General features: G+C 39.3%; 3 protein-coding genes across 3 annotated transcripts; 1 reads left to right on the top strand and 2 right to left on the bottom strand.

Moving 5' to 3' along the window:
* Window positions 1–227: 227 nt before the first annotated feature.
* Window positions 228–2,921, bottom strand: armc10 (armadillo repeat containing 10). The gene is made up of 6 exons (XM_033967974.2): window positions 2,455–2,921; window positions 2,222–2,346; window positions 1,994–2,128; window positions 1,742–1,918; window positions 1,603–1,674; window positions 228–1,525 (listed from the first exon to the last, which is right to left on the bottom strand). The coding sequence occupies exons 1-6, from the start codon at window positions 2,708–2,710 to the stop codon at window positions 1,274–1,276; spliced, it is 1,017 nt and encodes a 338-aa protein (XP_033823865.1). The 5' UTR covers window positions 2,711–2,921; the 3' UTR covers window positions 228–1,273.
* Window positions 2,922–6,799: 3,878 nt separating this feature from the next.
* fbxl13 (F-box and leucine-rich repeat protein 13) lies at window positions 6,800–20,443 on the top strand. The gene is made up of 16 exons (XM_055222584.1): window positions 6,800–6,889; window positions 7,542–7,634; window positions 8,840–8,935; window positions 9,054–9,189; window positions 15,895–15,947; window positions 16,017–16,117; window positions 17,413–17,542; window positions 17,862–17,960; window positions 18,050–18,170; window positions 18,530–18,689; window positions 18,796–18,915; window positions 19,190–19,313; window positions 19,389–19,469; window positions 19,664–19,798; window positions 20,002–20,165; window positions 20,247–20,443. The coding sequence occupies exons 2-16, from the start codon at window positions 7,569–7,571 to the stop codon at window positions 20,416–20,418; spliced, it is 1,758 nt and encodes a 585-aa protein (XP_055078559.1). The 5' UTR covers window positions 6,800–6,889; window positions 7,542–7,568; the 3' UTR covers window positions 20,419–20,443.
* On the bottom strand, window positions 9,236–17,633 carry LOC117372702 (leucine-rich repeat-containing protein 17-like). The gene is made up of 7 exons (XM_033968534.2): window positions 17,483–17,633; window positions 14,920–15,091; window positions 11,922–12,398; window positions 11,203–11,408; window positions 10,725–10,880; window positions 10,186–10,327; window positions 9,236–9,642 (listed from the first exon to the last, which is right to left on the bottom strand). The coding sequence occupies exons 2-7, from the start codon at window positions 15,036–15,038 to the stop codon at window positions 9,360–9,362; spliced, it is 1,383 nt and encodes a 460-aa protein (XP_033824425.1). The 5' UTR covers window positions 15,039–15,091; window positions 17,483–17,633; the 3' UTR covers window positions 9,236–9,359.
* Window positions 20,444–20,636: the final 193 nt, after the last annotated feature.

The raw sequence follows: 20,636 nt of genomic DNA, 5'->3' as shown, positions 1-20,636 counted from the left end.
GAAAATAATAGTTTTGTAACTGTTTATTTTTTACATTTTTTTTTTATTTTTCTAAAAGCACATACCGTGTTTTAGTACAGCATGTGTTTGGTTCCTGTCCACACCAGCCCAGATACCATCATGTCTATTATTGTTGGCCTACTTATCTGTGTGACCAAGGAGATGCAAGTGAATGTAACAACTATATACTTTATATCAAGATTTCAAAGAAAGGTATACAAATTTTTGGAAAAAGAATTGTCAATTTTATTTAAAACCATATATTTATATTTCTTATGAGCAAATACTTCTCTAGAGTAACAAACAAAAAATAATAAATATTGCCCAGCTGTAAGGCCTGAGAAGGACAGCTTTTACATTCAAGTTGCAACACAGAAAAAAATTTCAATCTGACAAACATCCTGTTCCGAGCTATTTCCTCAAACATATTACACAGGAGAATACACAGCTATTTGAAATTCAACAGCTTGACCACGTCTTGGGCCTCACCTCATGTTCTAGTAAATCCTTGCATACTGGCTCTAGCATTTTTTTTTTTTTTTGTTAAAAAGAAATGTATTCTTAAACATGAGTAGACAACAAGTACTTTATCCACACATCAAGAGGGGGTGTAGTAAAGTATCATTATGCTATGCAAGTGACCAGCAAATATCGAGGTGGTCAATTGCATAATGGGTTACAAATAATAGCGACCCGGTATAAAAATGGCAGTGTGTTTGGCTTATAGGTAAACATGAGCTCTTTAGAGAACAGGTCAATGTTTATGGGTACTGTGTAATTTAATCATGCTTCTAAACATATCTTGCTTATAAACCTAACTTAGGTTGTGCAGGTGTAATATAGGAATGTAACAACATCCAGTTCCATCCATCCAAAGAGAGAATTTGGGTACTAATGAAAACCAACTTTTTTCTGTGCCCCGAAGCCATTAGTGCAATTCATTTTTATTATAAAAATGTTATTATAAATGACAGTATATATTCCTGCTCTGAATAAACCAAAGTAAATCATTATTCTCAAGTAGTTCCTTCTGAATTGTGTTCATCATGCTACTTTACCAAAAAAGATACATTTTGATTTGTTGATTTGTAAATCCATGTTGTTACATCCTTAATATGTATGCATGAAAAATAATACTAGCCAAAATAAATGGGCCAGGTGATTAACTTGGTAACTGATGAACAGAGAGGACTGACTGTGGTGGCTTTGGCAAATACTTGAAAGCGCAAGTAATTCCTGGATTCAAACAAGTTCAGATGGCAGAGGCAGCAGTCTATGTCAACACTCGAGCTGCCTGGAGCCTCACCTCCTCCTCAGGGTGCGACAGGAGAGGAAGTACTCTGCTGTGAAGCTGGGACGACTCATCTAACATGAGTCGGAACAGAGAGTCCTGATTCTGCCTTAGCTCAGCAGCCACCTGGGCTGAGGGCCGCCAAGCCTTAAGGTTCCCTGCAAACGTCAGGAGACGCACCAGCACAGCTGGAACTGTCCTGGGGTCAAACAGAAGTAACACAGAGGCTGGAGCCTGAAACAAAAAGCACACACATAAAACATTACTTTTTAAAATTGGCTAAGTATTTTTACCACTGAAAATATTTTTACCTGGACCTGAACAATATCATCCATCATATCTGGATTAGAAGACAAATTCACCAGGACTTTCAAGGTCTGAACCTGGAAAAAGACTGATATGTTTAACTTTTAATTTGACTTAAAAACATCTTTAGGCTGCATCATGTACCTGTAATGTCTCATTGCTCACAACAAACAGAGACAGTAGAAGTTTAATAGAATCCTTTAGCAAATGCTGGTGCTTGTCAGTGACTGAGAGGTTTGTCAGAAGCCGGAGTGCACACAGCTGAAGTTCAGAATTCATTGGTGATGTTTCAATAAGCTCCAAAACTTTAGGGACATACACCTGAGAACAAGACAAGTTACTACACAAGATAATTTAGGCTATGAAATGCTTAGAATCTTATAAAAGGTGGAATACCGTTAGTTGTTCCTGGTTTTCAATGTTCATACTGAGATTATTTAAAGCAATTAATGACTGCACTCGCACATCTGCAGCCGGATCAGAAAGAAAACCAGCTATAATAGGAATCCCCTCATATTCACGGATGAGATTCTGGAAAATAATCAATGCAAAAACAAAGAATGCCATCAAACATGTTTAAATATGTCATACAGACCATTTTATAGACCTAGAAATCCAGCATACCTGATTTATAACGAAGGCAGAAGCATTTGCTAAAGTAAGTAGCATGCGACATTTGTCATCTTGACTGTTGCTGAACTGTAAGCAAGACAGCAGCGTCTTTAGGTGCTTGGGCTCTAAGTTTCCAGCTAAGATGCAAAGACAAATGCACACTTTTTAGATTCAGAATTAAACAAGGTAGCTATTGACACAGGTTGCAAATAACACTATAGCCTATAATTATGAGTGATGCTTACCTGATGCAACATCCACAGTCTTGGAAGTAACAGGTCGGGCAGAGACCACATCCAGTCCCGACACTTTTGCCAACAAGCTCCCAGGCTGAAGGCTCACTGTACTCACATTAGAGCTGTCATTTCGTGTGCCCTTTCTGCTTTTCCTAAAGCTCGAGCTGCTTATCAATTTGTAAAGACCATAAGAAGCGCCTGCCCCAGCTACTATCCCAAGTAACGCCTTCATGTTGCCAAATCTGGGAGTAATACTGTCCCCCATGCTGCTATGAGCTAACAGTTAGCGTTAGCTACCGGGCTAAAAGTCTCCGCTCATCCGTGCCAGAAGAGACCTCGTTATGGGCTATTCTCTGCAGTTTGTTAAACGATACCATGGAATGTACCGCTACAAGCTCAACTCATTTGAGGAGCTTTGTTATATCAGATACAAGACAAGTTAGCTGACAACAGCGCGCATGCGCGTTGTTCCGGTCAGCTGATAGTTCTATGACGGGGTCAAGAACAAACTTTTTCGGAGTGTCTTCAGCTGAAAAATGCAGAAACTGAGCTTTTCGTGTTTTATTTGGGGTTTCCAAATATTACACATAAATATTATTTTCCACAAAGTAATTCAAACCATGCGGGTATCATTCACTGTGTCTCTGTGGAGGTGTTGTCCAATTTACATGGGTCCAACCACGGACCACAATGAATGTAATGTAGGAACGTGCAATCAAATATTAAAAAATCCAGTGCTAATGGAGTAGGCGGGCGCAGTTCTAGCTAACTTCTTCTCTTCATATTAGTGCATAAATGCTAATTTAAAAATATGCATATCGACGCGTAAACTACAAGTGTAATGCGCTTCTCCAAGAACCCCACCACCAGCAAAGGCAGCAGGATGCGCAGAGTTTTACGCACGGACGCTTGGTGGCTCACTTTCACAAGTTTTCTTTGACCTTCAGTTGGAAATGCTGATGGGGCAGACAGACTGCTGTGGGTTCGTAAGTTGCTCACAGAAGAGTAAATGTCCTAATTTAGTTAACGTTAGATCTAAAACAGACTACATTTTCTGCCACATTTTCTAGGCTAGAAACATAGATAGGAAAACCAAAATGAATGTAGGCAACAGAACTTGCTTATTTTCTACACAGGTTCCGTGTTACAGTATATTTAAATTTCAAATGTTGTAGAATTATTCATACCTTCAAGGTAAGGATCTTTATGAATGGCTCACTTAGATTAAATTTTAAAAAGTTTTACAGCCTATTTGCCTTCCATCAGCTCCATTGCTTTATATCTGTGAGTTGGGTTTGTTTCCCTGGACCTGTTATTTGAAACTACCATTCAGAAAACACTACTCTTGAGTCTAAGGTCAGCCATGAAACAGGTGGCTTTGTGGTCATGTGGTGACAACTAGCCTACCTTTTTCACTTCCCCATACATTTTTTTTCTCCTCTCTGCAAAAGGATCATCCACCACTGGTTTGGCATATCTGTAGGCTATTGACTTAAGGACTAAGATGACTTATTGGCTTTTCCATTGGAACAGACGCAGCAGCCTTTATAAGGCAGGTTTCAGAGGACTGAAGACTTGGCTGGTTGATGTTTGTGGGAAAGTTTGCAGAACCGTTTTCACTTGACATTTCGAGGTTGGTACTTGCTCATGGTTGACTTTGTTCCAATACTATACCATTTTTCCATGTCATGTTGTGTTATTCTAAAATAATAAGTCAACCATAGTCAATTTTTTAATGCACGCCGTGTGCAAAATATACATAAATGTTTGCATTTTTTGGAAGTTGAAGCCAGAAAAAAAAAAAAACAGTTTTGGCTGCAGGTGTTCATACGTACGGCCTAGAAGAGTGCTGTTTTTCCATGGTATGCATTGATGAAGAGGAGGGGGCAGTGGAAATGTCATGCTCCACATGTGTGGGTTTAGCTTATGTCGTCATACTTCATCACTGTTTTTTCGTTTTTGTGACAAGGCCAAGGTTGGTATTTAAAGATGCTCCAAATTTAGGCCAATCTAAGCCATATGCAGAGTGACGTAATTAAGATCCATACTACTATAGAGAGTAGGGATTGTGCCAAAATATTGATATATGATGCTTAATCTATTGATCAGTATCACAGGTTCTGTATTGATATATCACCATTTAATGGCTTATTAGAGAAAGTGAACATATATTTATGTTCATACAGATATTTAATGCAGGTGACATACTCACTGTGTTAATTTTAAGTGTATTTCAACAAAAATATAAAATACAGTTTTAAAACGTATTTGTATCTTTAATAACAATGGTCTATAATGGTATGTATCAGTTATTGCATGTTTCGCCCTATTGTTGTATTATTGTATTGTGACCCAAGTACCACGTATTGTATTCATGAGTTTCAGCTTCTTGTTATATGGTGCCATTTTGAGGATGGTTGACCACTCAAAAGATATAACATTTAGTTTTGAATTGTTAATTGCCACAGCAACAGTCCTAACATTTCATCATTCTGAAACCCATGGATTGAATCGTGAACCCTGTATGAAGAGAGTTATGAGTAGAAAGACTGAGCATTGTGAGGAAAGGGGAAATTACATGTTATTGCGTAAAACACAGCTATATCTTAAATTAAGGGGGAATATTACGTATTCTCCCACTCCCATTCCATATTTAGATTTTGCTAAACCAGGTGTAGACAAAGATTAACTAAACTTTGTGATTGAAAGATTATCTAAAAAATAAAAGAACATGTTGGTGGGCATTCTTTCCTTTTTTATATAATTACCATAATTGTATCCACCTAAAAAATGTCATCAAATACATTGTCACTCTGTTTATAACATTTAGAAAGTTTCACTCTGAGCCCGGAAGATTGTTGGCAGCTGCTGTTCTAGAGACACACACATTTGCTGGATTTAGTTAGCACCATACATGATGATGGCTAAAACAGTTGTTCCGTACACATCTTTTAACAATGAACATTACAAAACAACTGCTTTTATTTGCTGCTGAATATTTGCTTCCTAAAACCTTGAATTTAAAGGGGAACTATGTAACTTTTTTGGTAGAGGGTAGGCTACGTCACTTTCTTGTCTCTGTTAGGGTTGTCAAAAGTATAAAAAATCAGATCCTAATTGATACTAAATCAAAACTAGATACTCATTTGGTTAAGTATTCATACTAAAAAAGTTACATTCATAGGACAGAAATGGACCACTATGGAACATACCTGGATTTTGAAGGATTACATAGATATAAGTCCTCATGGTAACACAAAAAAGAACTACGATTTAATATTGAAAATCACATTCTATTGTCTAAAGAAAGAGTGTTTTTTATCATAATCATGGTATCGGAATTGCTATTGATTATCAAGTCAACAGGATCAACATCGAGTTCGAAATTTTAGAACCTTGACAACACTAGTCTCTATTGGGATGTATTGTTTTACTTGTGAATTTTCCATAGCATGAAGGCAAGCATATCTGCCACCAGGTCATATCTGTGGAGGGGTGACCACGCTCACAGTAAGAACGCATGTTTTTAAATTGTTTTCAAGCAATAAAAACACAGATAATTGAATAAATGCTAGATAGACACATTAACCCAGGGGTGTCAAACTCATTTTCACAAAGGGCCACATCAACAAAATGGTTGTTCTCAAAGGGCCGGATGTAACCAACTATAAGATAAATGTCACTCAATGTACCCAAATTTAATGTAAAATAAATGCAACTACTTTTTTAATCTTGTTAATTAACCGTTTCTATATTTATTGCTTATTCAAGTTACAAATTTTGCATATGGATTTGCATAGACATGAAAAAATTACTGTTTAACTGTGTATTTAATGATAAACTGACATTTTAAGACAGTCATACCTTTTCATTTCCTTTGTCGCGGGCCACATAAAATGACGTGGCGGGCCGCATTTGGCCCACAGGTCTTGAGTTTGACACATGTGCATTAACCTATTGTGGAACATTCTAGGCAAAGCAATAATAACTCCAAGGTGACAAGCAGGTGACAGACCCTCTATGGGAAAAGTTACATAGTGTTGCTATAACTTTTCTCTTTACTATACATGAAACGGGAGCCTTGTCAATGAAAGTCCAGCATGTTTCTCTGCATCAGTCTTCCTAAGTGTGTGTGCTTAAAGGTTATCCTACCTCCTGGATCAAATTCCACCTCTTTTGTCAGTGCAGACTCCTGTGTCACCAGCTCATCCATGGTCTTCACACACAGACCCATCTAACCAATGAGACAGCATTTCATATTTTCCACTGTTATAGAATAGATGTTAAGTGCTTATTTAATTTGTCATTGAATTAATTATAAGAGGCGCGTGTTGCAGGGTTGATAGCACAGGATAGCTTACAATGACCGACATACAAAAGAATGCCCTTGCAGGAATTTTCGAGTGGTACATCTGGGTGACATTGCTGGAAAGGAACCAGCTTGGTAAGTACTAGGACTCCTATTACATTTTGTACTTAGACATAAGGGTATATTTGAGTATCCAAAGAAAACACAATTGTTTACAGGTATTTCCAAGTCATTACTCTCAAAAGTTGGCTTGTTTGTGCTTGCTGGTACCACTCATGTTGTTCCAAGGCTATAGCTAATTGTACAACGTTAAAAAGGGCATTTAATCATAACTATACAATATGCCATAATAGGGCTGCAAGATTAATCCCGATCAAATCAAACTCGCAATTTGAATGGACACAATTAGCAAATCACAAAGGCTGCAATGTTTCACGTATCATAATTTCTTCCACAACTAGTCTAATTCTGCATAAAAAAAATCTAACCCTCTACATAGATCAGTACAAACATGTTCTGAAAGTGATGGGATTAATTAAATTAAATCTAATTGCAGTGCTTGTCAGAAAAAAAATACTAATAGATATTATAGATAAAAGATAATAGATATTTTTTCCCAAATCGTTCAACCCTATCCTGTAAACAACATATTTCGCGCCTACGGCCAGATTCTTACTAGAAGATGACTTGCTTATGTTTGGCTCTATGCAAAAATTCTTGCTTAATAATGCACAGGCCAAAAAGCAGTCATGTGGAAAGTAATGTTTTGTTTTGTTTTGACATCCAGTTCAACATTTAGAAGACACTTGGTGAAATGGGCAGTAAACCCTGGTGTGATACAGATGTTGTCTCTAAGCTGCCCAGCTGTCTCTCACTGAAGGTACATCTTCCTCATTATACAATCTTTTGGCTCTGTGACTTTTTATTTTCCATACTGAGAATGAGGGAGCTCCTCTTCCCAGTCCCCTGTTCTGTCCGAGTGAGATCACAGCTATTGCATAACACAAAAAAGAACTTTGGTGTAAACATCCTCCCACAAGCTTCGAGGACAGACATTTATAGCTCATGGCGATCATTCATTTTCAAGCCTGTTTGGCAGTTTTTAAAAGCAAACGAGCTGTCATTATTCTACAGCTTTTTGTGGTTTGAACCCAACAGAAAGTTTAAACAAGGTTATTTTAGTTGATTCTTAGTTTGAGTTTTAGATCTGCTACTAAAACAGTGCATTAGTTGTTATGTTATGATAAGCACCTAATAAATAAAGCCACTGCATGACTATGTTTGGATAAGGACAAAGGATGCGAATGCACTGGGATCAGACTCAGACGTTACATGACACTGCCAAAGGGTTATGAGGTACAAAATACAGGCTTAGAATCCTGTGTTGTGTTCTAAGGAAGTTCGCTGCATGACAAATAATAGCCTCATAAAACTGATTTATTCAAGACAATATCCTTGATACTGTTTGTTATTTCAGTTCGTTGTTGAGTAATAAACTGAATACCTCTGCCCTTTTTGGTGCTTTTTCTCTTAATCTGTTCAAAAGTTTCTTAGGAAGCTAAACCTGCAATACATCTGAACACATTTTAACTGGAACTTAACTCACAATAGAGATCAACAGTAACAGTAAAGTAAATTAAAATAAAAATTTCCATTCATTTTTCCCATAGACTTTTCGAAAAGTTCAAATATTAAGAGTTCAAAGGCATCGCAGAGGATAACCAGCTACATGCTAACTAATATCCATAATACAGTTGTCCAAAAAGGCCATTTAGGATGCAAGATTCTGCCAAATATTTCAATAACTTTGCGGGTGATAAAGTTTCAGAAACAGATTTTAAATAAAATTATAGGTCTTGTTGTCATTTGTTACAACATAGCAAGTTCAAAAACTGTATATATATATATATATATATATATATATATATATATATATATATATATATATATATATATATATATATATATATATATATATATATATATATATATATATATATGTTTCAGACTTATTTTCCAAAATGCTGACAACACTATAATAAAGCTAATAATCTATATCAGTTGCATTTCATGACCATTTTCCAGATCTTTCAATTTCTCTGCATACGAGACTGGCTGAGTTGTGCCGAGGTGTGCAGCTCATGGAGAGATCTAATTCAGTCGAGTGCACTGTGGAGTCAGGTGAGTAATTTAGTGATTGGTTTGACTTTCTATGTAGTATTTCACATATGACAATCAAGTAAATAAAAAAAATGTTGGAGTGTTTTAATACATGGACATTTCTATTTGGCTCTGTGAGATCAATTTCTCCAGTGAAAAGGAATGGTTCACAAATGCTGAGGTGAAGCAGATTTTGCAGATGTATCGTCCGTTTGTAGTTCACCTGAACCTGCGCGGCTGCACCTTCCTCACCTGGCCCAGCATCAAGTGTGTCAGTGAGTATCCATTTTTGTGGTCAGAAACAGACAAGCACGTTCTACGTTGTATTTTATCTTTTTTATGAATGAAAATATACAGAGTCCATCTGATACAGACATTTATACATTGATGTAAGAAAACAAAATGAGCAGGGTAAGCCTTGAGATTGTAGGTCACTCAACAGTGATCAGGACAGTCTAAAGATCTCATATTTCTGTGGCACTCTCAGATGACTAGGCTCCAGCTCCTCCTCCAGTTCTGCCTGCAGCTCCAGAGGGGTGTTCCACAGCTCGGGGTCAGTCTGATCTGCGCTGGGACGGTTGTACGGCCGCTCTTTGGGACATCCTCTGTTGTAGTTGTTGACGTATTCCTCTACTCTCTCCCCGGTGTACTCAGGAGGGGAGCGACACAGTAGCCCTGAGTACCTGACTGCCGGGTGCAGACGCAGCCAGTATACCATGTAGTGGATGCTGTAGGGAGAACATGTGTAGAGAATGCAGAGGTTATGTTCATTTTTGACACAGAGCTTAATGTCATCCCAGTCAGCACTAAATAACTAACTTGTGGTTTGACACAAACATCATTGTTGTCAATCACACAATTGGTCCACACAGTGGTTTAAATATTTGTATTTCTTTCAGATATAGTATCACCATAATCTGAAAATTATACATTGTCAAATTTCAAAATACATATTTCAATATTTTTGTACTGATTTTATATCTGTTGTGAACTCTCTGTTGTTAGTTGCTGACAGAAGAACAGCACTTCTACTCTCTAGTCTATTGGACTTCTATTGGCAAGCAAGGCATCAAAATCTAGCTCAGTAAACTTTTATCTTAAAATATTTTGATGGAATGAGAAGGAATACAGTTTTTATTTGAAACAGAGACACGCTTGTTATAAGTATAGTAGTATAAATATTACTTAGGTTTGCAAGCCCACAAACAAACTGCCTGTTTACAAGAATCTCATAGAACTCTAATTAAAAATAATTAGTGGCGCTGACCTACCTATAGTCACACACCCAGGGGTTTTCTCCAAGCTTCAGCTGTGACAGAAAGTACAAGTCTTCCAGAACCCCATACTGGACAAAATGAAGGAGGTTGTTGGAAAGGTCCAGCTCACGCAAGTGCAGTAAACCAGTCAGGGAAGCTGGGAGACATAGCCAAAAAACATGTTTTAGTGTGTAAATGTTTACTCATTGCAACAATTACATACCACATATTTATACTGCTGTAAGCTGCCCTGTCTAGTATAGACAGTCTAAGTTTAGTAGCCCCTTGTGCCAAAATTATATTTGCTCAGTCATTTGTCAACTTGCTCGCTGTATAAATACATCTAATATTGTTTAAACAGAGAATGGCAAAATGCTCATTCTCAGGGCAAAATTGGAAACAGAAGTCATTGGTTGCGTAACGTGTTTTAAATGTTTTGGATGTCCACATGTTATCCATCAGCCAAAGTCAAACAACTAAGCGTGTTAAGTTTCCCCTCAAAGGACGTGTTACAGTAAAACATGACTCATAGATTACTGAAATAGTACAAGTACCTGTATCAAGATGCTCCATGTTGTTGTTGCTGAGGTTCAGGATTTTGAGGTTTTTTGCACCCTGGAATTCTTTCGCTTTGAGATGACGGATGGCATTATGGGAAAGATCTAAGTGAACCACATCATCTGGGATACCCATGGGCACTTCTGTTAGACCTAAACATGACCAAAATCTTTAGTCAGATGGATTCCTGTGAATTTTTGTGCTGATTATTGAATAGATGTATCAAGCTAGGGAAAGGGCTAGACAAAATGTGTCTGTTGGTTTGTCATTTTTAGTATAAAAAGATTTAGTTTAGTGAAGGAGGGAACAGTGATTAAAATTTGCTCAAATCAGACCTTAAATAATGGTTAATTGAAATAATATTATTCACATTTCGACATATATTCCCTACTGGCCTGTTGCACAATGAGATAATAACTGTGGAAATGGACGTGTGGTTTGAACCTGCCTGTAGTGAAGGTGGAGGCTCTTTACCTTTGTTTCTACAGTCCATGCGCACTTGAGGGAAGAGGTATGTGTGGCACACTTGTGTGGCATGTGGCTTAATGCGGATGCCGCTGGGCTCCAGAGGAGAGGTTGAGGGGCGAGTGCCTTCGTCATTAGGGGGCAGCTCTTTGCACAGTTGCTCTGCCTCCAACTGCTTCAACTTTCTGCCTTTGAGCCAAACAGGTTCCTCACACCTGTGCAAAATGATAACAGTGACATTATAAAACCAGTTCAATTATGTATTCTGTTACTCTGAGTGAGTCTATCCCTAAGAAAGAGGGCTTTCTGGTATGATTTTAGAAGTAATTCAAAAAGGTCAAATGTTTTCTTCAATGTCACTCAGGCAACTCTTGGAGTTAGAGCTAGGTTCCTGGTCAGAAGTGCCACCTGCCCAATCGGAGAAACCTGAGGTGTGAGGTGATAAAGTGAGAACCCTTTTCCATTGTGTCACCATTAAAATTTTATAACAAATCTGCATTTGACCTATGGCTTAATACTGCTTTGGCAGCTTGTCTGGAGCAGCGTGCAACTGCAATGCAGGCAACAGTCAAGGACTGACCTCTAGTTTTAAATTGATTGGATATATCAGAGAAAACCCAGGAACAATTAGGAAACACATTTTTAGACTGGTGTAGTCAATAAAACATACCCAATTGTACTCATATTTCTACCATACTATAGTTGATAGAAATGATGTAGCTACTCACTTGGCATGATTTCCCAAGTTGCGGTTGCTGGGGACCTGCAGTGTGTGTATGAGACCGTCCATGGCACACTGGCAGTTCCATGGGTTATCGTACAGGCGCATGTATCGGAGATTAGGCATGGGGATGATGATCTCCTCACTCAGGGTGCTCAGGCGGTTGTGCTGCAGCAACAGTGTGGTGAGGCGGGTCAGCCCCTCGAAGGCTCCCTCCTCCACCAGGGAGATCTCATTCTGCTGCAGGTCCAGACTGGTAAGGGCCTCATAGCCGGTGAAGATCCTGTTGCGGAGGACTTTGATTCGGTTGCGGGCTAGAAGGAGGTGTTTAGGCTCTTTGGACCAGGCTTGGGAGGAAGGGATGGTGTTGAGGTGTCTCTCCTGGCAGTCAATGAAAACCTCCCCAGATTCTGTAGACTCAGCACAATTAGGTGCCACCAGTCTGGATGTGTCTGACCTGCTGTGACGTCCAGCACCTCGTACCCTGACACAAGAAAAAAACAAGTAATATCTGATAATGCTTTTATAGCTAAAGGTTGTGTTCACATGATGTCATAATGGCATGTAGATAAGAGGGCGCTTAGTGCAATTCTGTTTCTCAAGTTTGTTTTCAAGAATACAGACACTGGCCCAATGTCAAGCCTTGGGTCAACACATCTTCAATCTGGACAAATGAACAAAGATGGAATTATATTCTTTTGTTTTACGCTACACTGGAAAGTTTTACTATTGGGCAATTAACAAGATTAATTTAGCAAGATTGTGGACCTAAATTGTTCAACAATACATACCTATAAAGAATAAGACAATGTTTATGCAAACAGTGGGGAAATTTCAGTGTTGTAACACAAAGTCCAAGAACAGCAGAAAAAAAAAACAGTGGTGGAAAGAGTACTGGAATGTTTTACTCATGCAGAAGTACAATTACTTGGCTAATAATATACTCAATTACAAGTAGTTAAGTAAAAGTAAAAAGTATGCATGAAAAATATTACTCAAAGCATTAGTTATTAATTACTTTTTAACCCAATTTTAGAGGCCTTTTAGATCATGCGTTTACACAAAACATAATTAATCCAAACATGAATTTAGTCATTTTAAACCACAATCCATATATTCTGAGCTCTGGCCAGTCAGAGCAGGCGAAGTAGAGTCGTTATGTATGTAACAAACGTGGATTGGGACAGTTGGGACTTGCACAGTACTGATTTAAAATTTAAGTAGTTACAATTCCTTTGTATAAGAAGGGGGACCGGAGGGTGTGTTCCAATTACAGGGGAATCACACTCCTCAGCCTTCCCGGTAAGGTCTATTCCAGGGTACTGGAGAGGAGAATCCGACCGATTGTTGAACCTCAGATTCAGGAGGAGCAGTGTGGTTTTTGTCCTGGTTGCGGAACACTGGATCAGCTCTATACTCTCCATCAGGTCCTTGAGGGTTCATGGGAGTTTGCCCAACCAGTCCACATTTGTTTTCTGGATCTGGAGAAGGCATTCGACCGTGTCCCTCGTGGTGTCCTTTGGGGGGTGCTCCGGGAGTATGGGGTCCGGGGCTCTTTGCTAAGGGCTGTCCGGTCCCTGTATGACCAGAGCAGAAGCTGTGTTTGCATTGCCGGCATTAAGTCAGACCTGTTCCCGGTGCATGTTGGACTCCGCCAGGGCTGCCCTTTGTCACCGGCTCTGTTCATTATATTTATGGACAGAATTTCTAGGCGCAGCCAGGGGCCGGAGGGGGCCTGGTTTGGGAACCACAGGATTTCATCTCTGCTGTTTGCAGATGATGTTGTCCTGATGGCTTCTTCTTGCAGCAGGCACTAAGGCGGTTGGCAACCGAGTGTGGAGCGGCTGGGATGAGAATCAGCTCCTCCAAATCCGAGGCCATGGAAAAAGGTGGTTTGCCCTCTCGGGGTGGGTGGTTAGTCTCTGCCTCAAGTGGAGGGGTGTTGTTCATGAGTGAGGGAAGGATGGAGCGTGACATTGACAGGCGGATTTGTGCAGCGTCTGCAGTGATGTGGTCGCTGTATCGGTCCATTGTGGTAAAGAAGGAGCTGAGTCCAAAGACAAAGCTCTCGATTTACCGGTCAATCTACGTACCTATGGTCATGAGCTCTGGGTAATGACTGAAAGGACAAGGTCGCGGATACAAGCGACTGAAATGGGTTTCCTCCTTAGGGTGGCCGGGCGCACCCTTAGGGATAGGGTGAGGAGCTCGCCCACTCGGGAGGAGCTCGGAGTAGAGCCACTGCTCCTACACGTTGAGAGGAACCAGTTAAGGTGGCTCGAGCATCTGCTCAGGATGCCTCCTGGACGTCTCCCTAGGAAGGTGTTCTGGGCATGTCCCACTGGGAGGAGGCCCCAGGGAAGACCCAGGACATGCTGGAGGGACTATGTCTCTCGGCTGGCCTAGGAACGCCTTGGGGTCCCACCAGAGGAGCTGGAGAACATGTCCGGGGTGAGGGAAGTCTGGGAGTCCCTGCTTAGACTGCTGCCCACGTGACCTGGGCCCCGGATAAGCGGAAGAAAATGGATGGATGGATGGATGGACAATTTCATGGCTAGAATTATACTCAATTACAAGTACAAGTACATTTATTAAAATCTACTTAAAAAGTACAATTACATTTACTCTATTATAGTAATGTGAATATTTGTAAGTTAGTTATTTTCCATCCCTGAAAATAACAATATGTTTGTCAAGAATACATTGTTCTTTAATGCTTTTCTGTGTAAAAAATACAGACAGATATTATTCCCGATAATGCCTATGTAAAAGCATACTTAACTGTTTAACTACAATATTAATGTATACTTGGCATAAATATAAGACACATGATAATAAAATACACCACTGTGCACAGGTAAAGTAAAACTATAAGGTTACAAAAATGTATGTTCAACAAGTTGCTTTGACTGTTATGTGTAGCATAACAATAACAGCCTATAGGCATCAAGTTGTGACTAATGAACATTAAAGGTATTATGGTAAAACTTAAAACATGTACCTACCGTGAGAGCTTGTGTCTAGCCCCCTTCAGGCCTCTTCCCTTGTTCTGTTTCTTGGCCTGGGTGGATGGGAGTAGCACAAGTAAAAGGGCGACCAGAAGGAATAAGAAGGTCAGCCGCATTTTGAACCTGGGGCAGATGGTCTCAATGAAGACTGGAACTTTGAGATGAAAGCCTGAAAAAACAGAAGCCATAAGTCATAAGTGATATGTTTGAGGAAAAATAAAAGACAGATGTTTTTTCACTGTGCAAGTAGTGCAACGTGAAATGTTATGTAAGAAGTCTGAGTCTGTCATGAATCAGGAATGACAGAATAATTTTACTACTGAGAATGGATAACAAGACTGTAAAAACTGTAAGCATAAATTCAGCCAGAAGACTGGACTTTATTACTTATTCTGTGACAGCAAGCCTACCTTTGCTTCATCACCTCTTAAGGTATTAAATGAATGTACTATGTAATATTTTCTGATGTAAGGTCCACCATCACCTTGTTTCCATGGAGATGTTATTGCTTTGCCTGGATTGTTTCACATAGCATTAAGCATATACATCTCCATGGAGACAAGCAAGTAATGCCATCAGGCCAAGTTACAGGTCAAATCTGTGGAGGGAGACACAGATTACACTAAGAATGCAATAAATTAGCAATAAAACATCTGTAGCTGAATAAATTGTAAGTTTAATGGAATAATGTGCAACATTCAAGGCAAAGCAATAACCTCTCCATGAAGACAAGCAGGCGGTGTACCCTCCAGCAGAAATGTGACATAGTGCACCTTTAATTACACCCTTACCGCCTTCTTCCTGCCATTTCAACTATTCCCAAACCCTTCCCCCTATTACAATGTTTTCTGTAAAAAATCTGTCATTACCTCACTGTTGTCTGCACCTGCAGAGTTTTGCTAATCAATAAATCATTCATCTCCAAATTCATTATGGTAGAAATTTAGTTTGAATTTTAAATTACTTTTTTAGGTGAATGCCGAAATCTCCAGGAACTCAACTTGTCAGAGTGTTCAAACATTACAGTAAGTCCAAATGTAACTAGCCTGCAAACTTGGATTCTAACTTTTTGTTAACGTTTCTTATTTTTCTAGGATGTGATGGTCCAAAAGCTTACCAAAGGCTGCCCCGGTCTGCTCTATTTGAACCTCTCTGCCACTAATATCACAAACCAAGCACTGAGAGAGCTGTCAAGGTAGATTTCTGACTCACATGATCACTATTTTTTCTCTCATTTTATTGGCCCTGTTAGCTCCCTCCATTCCCATAAGTATCAATATTTCTTTCCCTTCCCGGTCATGCCCAAAAGCCTTTTGGCCCATTTTGAAAATGACGGAGCAAAACAGATGTGGCTCTCACTATAATGCCAGGACTGTGCAATTAGTGTGTTGATAGATTTACTAAGATACAATTAGCATACTTTGCATTTGTAAGAAGTTGAATATGGAAAGGAATAATTGTGTTTTTCCCCATTGAGCTACAAATTAAACTAATTATTTTGACGTCATAGTTTTAGCACATTTGAAACAGAGCAGTGTCATTTGATGTTTTTACTGGCCTGTTACTGGCCCTACAGAAATTCAAAATTTGTAACTAATTATGAGTAGTTAGAGGTTGCCACCAAAAAAGTCACCACCAAAAAATAAAGGCCACAAACTGTAATATTTTGTTGGCCCGCCTTTAGCTTTGATTACGGCACGCATTCGCTGTGGCATTGTTTCGATAAGCTTCTGCAATGTCACGAGAGTTATTTCCATCCAGTGTTGCATTCATTTTCCACCAAGATCTTGCATTGATGATGGTAGAGTCTGACCGCTGCACAAAGCTTCTCCAGCAAATCCTTCTCCAGCAAATCCCAAAGATTCTCAATGGGGTTAAGGTCTGGACTCTGTGGTGGACAATCCATGTGTGAAAATGATGTCTCGTGCTCCTGAATCACTCTTTCAGAATTTGAGCCCAATGAATCCTGGAATCGTCATCTCGGAATATGCCCGTGCCATTAGGGAAGAAAAAATCCATTGATGGAATAATCTGGTCGTTCAGTATATTCAGGTGTCAGCTGACCTCATTCTTTGAGTAGAGACTGTTGCTGAACCTACACCTGACCAACTAGAGGAGGCTTGTACCTATTTGCTTAGTTAAATCCAGGTGGCAACTTTTTTTTTTTTGGCCAGGCAGTGTATGTAGTATTATATGTAGTGAAAGTAACAAAGTAAGTGTTACCATCTTGCATAAGTATACTGGTGTTGTCCCCCTGAGGAATACACTTCACAATTTCACCCATATTGCCTGGTTTGTGGAAGTGGCAATTGGTGTAAAAAGCATGTGCTCTGACAAATCCACAAAATAATCAAATATATTTATAAATAATAACAAAAAATAAAAAATATAATTTGACCTTACATTTTTTTAATTTAACATTTCCACAAAATAGAAAAATAGTAATTAAAATAAAAAAAATAAACATTTAAAAAACATTTCTTTTGATAGAAACTGCTTAAACCTCCAGTATCTCAGCGTGGCTTACTGCTGTAGATTCACAGATCAGGGATTTCTGTACCTCACAACTGGACGTGGATGTCACACTCTGGTCCACCTCAACGTGTCCGGCTGCACTCAGGTCAGTCCACAATGCACTTGGCTTCAGATAGTCACAGTCCCTCCTTTGTGCTCCTTCTCGTAAGGCTGCCCGGATTTTTCTGAGCAGCCAAGTCTATGGGCTGGGTTTATCAAGCTGAGACCCACCCACTCCTCCATATGTCCACAACATAACACAGTACACATGCACAGCAACTTTACAGACCTACATCGCTGGGAATGTGCGTTAGTCCTGTTCCAGATGTATGGCTCCACTTTATGGGGCTTTTCTATGGGGTATGGGGATAGAGCCAGCAGAGTGATTCAAATTCCATTACGTACTCACCTTCTTCTCGTTTTAGATGACAGTAAATGCATTCAGGTATATCTCAGCTGGATGCCCTGCCCTCAAACAAATAGTGATCAATGACATGCCCACACTGTCGGATAGTTGTGTCATGGTAAGTTTGGTTTGAAAATGTGAGTACCGGTAATCAGTACATATGAATATACTCATAGTTGAAACATGATTTGTGATATGTCATCCCAGGCTCTTTTGTCCAGATGTCACTGTCTCTCTGTCATTTCTTTATTGGATGCACCCAATCTTTCCGACTTAGCGTTCAAAGCAATTGCAGAAGTGGCCAAACTGAGGTCATTGTATATAGAGGGTAAGACAGATTTTCACATACTTCTAACAATTAGATTTGTATTGTATCATAGTCACTGTATCTGTATCAAAAGGAAAAACAAATTACATACCACTACCAAGGCGCATCTTGAGATAGTAGCATTAGAATGGGCAGAGTTTACTGGCTACATAAACAATTAGATGTTGGAGAACTCATGGAGAGTTAAACTTCATATGTTCTAAAGTTTTACACTGAGTCACACAGCTGTGCTCTTTTCAAAGCAAAAACACAGATATAGGCAGTATTCATGTGGCAGTCCTTTCCCAATACAGGTCTGCGCTGTAGTTGTAGCTGTTATTGGAAACACATTGGTTATTCAGATATTGTGTTTTTTGTAGGTAATAACCAGCTGACTGATGTGAGCTGGAAGGCCCTATGCACCAGCTCCCTGGGTCTGCGCAAACTCCACGCTGCAGAGTGCACCAGATTGAACAATACCAGTGTGAAATATATGGGGACCCTCAAACACCTGCAGTACCTCGACATCTCCATGTGCAAGTGTGTGTGTGACTCTGAGGGGGTCGGACAGCCAAAAGCTTTGGCACTACTCTTTTTCAACAGGAACCTTAACCTTATGCAATCTTTTGCCTTTTGTCTGTTTTAGTGTGGGCAATATTGGGATCAAACACCTGACCGATAGTTTGTCAGCACCCAAATTACGAGAGCTGAATATAAGTTACTGTAGTCAGATCACTGATACAGCCGTGCGGAGAATAGCACTAAGGTATGCAGGTATCATGTATAAAACACAAAGCATACACTACAATGAAATTATCAATGAAATGCAAATGTTTTGAAAAAATATGATTATTCTTCAACATGCCTCACAACTGTAATTATTTTAACCTCAATCAATAAAACACACTTTTCAAAACCTTAAAATCTTTTTTTTAAACTAAACTTAAGTTTGTATGCTTTACTTATACAAACAAAAAAATCTATGCCTAGTAGCTCTATGTTTTCTACTTGACTTATTCTTTGTGCACGTCCATGCTCAGATTGAATAGGCTGTACCACCTGAACCTGAGTTACTGTGGAGGGCTGAGTGACAAATCCCTGGAGTTCCTCAGTGACAGTTCCATTTGTTCACTGGACATCAGCGGCTGCAGCGTCCAGGACCAGGTGGGTGCCAGGACTGTTAAAATGAAAATATATCATGTCTATTGTCATCAACACTCTATATGGTGTGATTTACAGGGGCTGGCTTCTTTAGAGAGAGTCCACTTGAGAAAGATTGTCCTGGCTGAGTGTATCTTTGTCACTGATGTTGGCATTGAGGTATGCAATTATACAAACAACTCTTGTCTAATGAAACTATCATGGTTATTCCTGTTTTACTTGATCAGTTTCCCAGAAGTACAGTTTCAAATTATCAATGATAAACAAGAAATATTACAAACATATGACAATAAATTAATAAAATCTTGAAGCCCTAGATAAACGTTTTTAATATTGTGTGTCTCTGATGTTAGAATCTCTGCAGGAATGTCAAATATTTAGAGGATGTGGACATATCATATTGTGCAGCTCTGACTGACCGGGCCATTAGAACACTGTCCTTCTACTGTAGAGGCCTTATTACACTCAAGATGGCAGCTTGTGTCAAGGTATATAATTCATGCATTTCAGTGTAAAGAAAGACTAGTGTCTCTTGAAGGTGCAATACTGTACATGACCATTGTAACAGTAATTACAATGGTCTGCTGTTACAGTGCCAAGTAACAGCTGTGCCTTGTGCCTCAGCTAGTGTAGGCAGGAACAATGGATGGAAATAGCTTTCATCTCTCTCATCTGTGCATTTGGGCTTTAGATGACAGATATGGGCATCCACTACTTGACGACAGGAACTCCGTACCTGAGGCAGCTGGATGTGAGTGGCTGTATTCATTTGACCGATCGCACTGTGCGACACTTGGAGAGAATATGTCCTCCTCTGTGCTCTGTTTCTATGGCCTACTGTAGGGGCATCTCCAAGTAAGCTCAACATTAGGGGAGTCTAGGGGAAGTAGTAAACTAAAGTGAACATTGTAAACAACTATGCTTCTTGTGTTACAGGTTGGCAGCATTAAGGCTAAAATCATATATGGATCATTGGGAGCATAACAACGATGAACCATGTGACTGGTTAGTTGTTAAAGGGTTGTCGTCCATGGTTACCCCAGTCAAGACTGAAGGGACAGGGGAAGAGAAGGAGAGCATACGACGAGGAAGAGCAGCAAGTACATGAGATTATCTGGGGATATTTGTACAAATGTGGCATTAACAGAATCTCTGACATGTGCATAGATAAGTTACATTTTTATATTCAATAACCACATACAATGAATTGTCACAGGCATTGATATATATGTAGATAATTCAATTTTAGCTTTAGTAACATTTTCTTTGAATGAATAAATGAATTACATTTGTAAAACTTTGTTTTTATTTTTATTATGAGACTAA

This window comes from Periophthalmus magnuspinnatus, chromosome 6 (genome assembly GCF_009829125.3).
Source record: "Periophthalmus magnuspinnatus isolate fPerMag1 chromosome 6, fPerMag1.2.pri, whole genome shotgun sequence".
NCBI classification, from domain to species: Eukaryota; Metazoa; Chordata; class Actinopteri; order Gobiiformes; family Gobiidae; genus Periophthalmus; species Periophthalmus magnuspinnatus.
This window is presented reverse-complemented; position numbering and strand designations above follow the sequence as displayed.

What these genes read in the sequence shown, in the direction of transcription:
- armc10 (XM_033967974.2), bottom strand. Translation starts at nt 2,710, where the DNA reads ATGGGGGACAGTATTACTCCCAGATTTGGCAACATGAAGGCGTTACTT. An exon ending in GACTGTGGATGTTGCATCAG is followed by an intron (nt 2,347 to 2,454) that starts GTAAGCATCACT and finishes TTTGCATCTTAG; the next exon opens with CTGGAAACTTAGAGCCCAAG. An exon ending in CTGCCTTCGTTATAAATCAG is followed by an intron (nt 2,129 to 2,221) that starts GTATGCTGGATT and finishes ATTATTTTCCAG; the next exon opens with AATCTCATCCGTGAATATGA.
- fbxl13 (XM_055222584.1), top strand. Translation starts at nt 7,569, where the DNA reads ATGGGCAGTAAACCCTGGTGTGATACAGATGTTGTCTCTAAGCTGCCC. An exon ending in GTGCGGAGAATAGCACTAAG is followed by an intron (nt 18,916 to 19,189) that starts GTATGCAGGTAT and finishes GTCCATGCTCAG; the next exon opens with ATTGAATAGGCTGTACCACC. An exon ending in TACTGTAGGGGCATCTCCAA is followed by an intron (nt 20,166 to 20,246) that starts GTAAGCTCAACA and finishes CTTGTGTTACAG; the next exon opens with GTTGGCAGCATTAAGGCTAA.
- LOC117372702 (XM_033968534.2), bottom strand. Translation starts at nt 15,038, where the DNA reads ATGCGGCTGACCTTCTTATTCCTTCTGGTCGCCCTTTTACTTGTGCTA. An exon ending in CATGGAGCATCTTGATACAG is followed by an intron (nt 10,328 to 10,724) that starts GTACTTGTACTA and finishes TATGTCTCCCAG; the next exon opens with CTTCCCTGACTGGTTTACTG. An exon ending in CCCTGGGTGTGTGACTATAG is followed by an intron (nt 9,643 to 10,185) that starts GTAGGTCAGCGC and finishes TTCTCCCTACAG; the next exon opens with CATCCACTACATGGTATACT.